The sequence below is a fragment of the Suricata suricatta genome, chromosome 5 (genome assembly GCF_006229205.1).
Source record: "Suricata suricatta isolate VVHF042 chromosome 5, meerkat_22Aug2017_6uvM2_HiC, whole genome shotgun sequence".
NCBI lineage: Eukaryota > Metazoa > Chordata > Mammalia > Carnivora > Herpestidae > Suricata > Suricata suricatta.
The window spans coordinates 141093298-141094949 of record NC_043704.1 but is presented as its reverse complement, the minus strand read 5'-3'; the positions used below and the strand labels follow the sequence as shown (position 1 = coordinate 141094949).

General features: G+C 49.5%; 1 protein-coding gene across 1 annotated transcript in view; it reads right to left on the bottom strand.

Annotated features, from left to right (window-relative positions):
• LOC115292883 (procyclic form-specific polypeptide B-alpha-like) overlaps nucleotides 1-1436 on the bottom strand; it is a 158464-nt gene extending 157028 nt beyond the window's left edge. The window contains exons 1-2 of the mRNA XM_029940849.1: nucleotides 1409-1436; nucleotides 99-405 (exon numbers count right to left, since the gene is read on the bottom strand). Of these exons, the coding sequence (XP_029796709.1) occupies nucleotides 99-261 (163 nt within the window). The 5' untranslated portion in view covers nucleotides 262-405; nucleotides 1409-1436. The remainder of the gene's footprint in view (nucleotides 1-98; nucleotides 406-1408) is intronic.
• Nucleotides 1437-1652: the final 216 nt, after the last annotated feature.

Below are 1652 nucleotides of genomic sequence, written 5' to 3'. Positions count from 1 at the left end.
CGCCGCCGCCGCCCGCTCCGCGCCGCCCAGCCCGGCGCCAGCCGACCGGAGTGAAGGAGCGGAGCCGGCGGCCAGCTCCGGGCAGGAAAGCCACCTACCCTCGCCTCCGACCCGATCGCGGGCAGGAACCGGGAAGGGGTGGGGCCCCGCGTGGACGGCGAGGACGCAGAGGCTCGCGGCGCGCCCGAGTTGGGCGTAAAGGTCGGCGGGAGAGGGTCGATGGGGGAGGCTGAGGGCGAGCGAGAAGTCGCTGCCAGGCATCGACTGCAGTGTGTCCCGGGGTGGGCGCCAACTGGGCGCCGCCGCTCGCGAGCGGCAGCCCTCCGGTGCTGGAAGGGCGTCCTCCTCAGGGCAGGTCTCCAGGAGGTTCCGGGGGGTGACCCCAGGCCCGGCGGCGAGCTGCGTCTGCAAATATAGACAGATAGAGGTGACAAGGGGAGACCTGGAATTTCTTAAATCGGGGCTCACCGACAGTCAGGTGATCAGCATGACTTCTAAATTTAACACCACTTGGTCCTGGGGAGTAGCTTACAACTTCCCGGGAACTGCTACTGCAACTCTGCGCTCGCAGGAGGGACCCTCCAGCAGCGATGGAGAGAAAGAGCAGGTTATTAAGAACCTGTTTAATATTAAACAGAGCCCATTGTTCTGGGCTTTGAGTTCCATAATGCCCCCAAATGGATCAGCAGATAAATGAACTATTCATGCATTTCTTAGCAGAGGGTGGCTTTTTTCCCCCATATCCTATAATGTATCGCAGATAACGCTTTACCTAATGAAACTAGAAAATTGCCTTGTTCGTGACTGCTTTGCACTAACTTAAAGACAACTTTTCCATATCAAGACACGCTGTCTCCATACGTGCAGTTACACAAGGACGCGTCATTAGGTCCTATCCTTCGATGTAATCTCATAATCTCGGACTCTGCCTGTACATGTGACAGATTCATTGCCCCTGTAATCGGTGTGGGCAGCCAATCTGGATATTGCAGTGTGAGCATGCTTTTGGGAAGAAAAAGTTTGGGGACTAAATTACTCATTTGCATTTCTTCAGAGTTTCTGAAACCTAGATTTCAAGCTCATTTTCTAATTTGGGAACTTGTTAAAAATAAAATGAGCTTGCATTAGTCTGAAATTCACTATACTTTTAAATGACACTTGACCCTTTATGTAGTAATGTACCAGCCGAAAATATATAAAGCCATGTGCCTGTAGAGAAGCACTTACTCCCCATCTTCTCCCCCAGAATATTGTTATAAATCAATTCTTACAGTATTTTTACAACGGTAAATTAGTTTATCTATGTAAAGTGCTTGGCAGAGTGCCTTAGTCCATAGTGGGCACCCCACAATCATTGCCTGTTTTGCTGAAAATAGTAAGGTGATAGAAATTCACTGCGAGCACTCACCTGAGGGCCTTGATTTAGGAAGAAGAAATTGTCAGTTCAGTCTTTTTATATAAATTATTCTCAAATTTTTATATAAGTCATTCCAAGAATGAAGCCCCTTCTGAAGACAGGAAGAAAGTCGGAGTAGTGTTTTGTGCAATAAAGTTTTGAATTCGTCAGATTTCCCTTCCGGTGTAGAAGTAAAAGTTACACGTCAGGCCCAACAGGAGCTTGAACGGCTGAGTGGTAAGTCATTACTCTTACA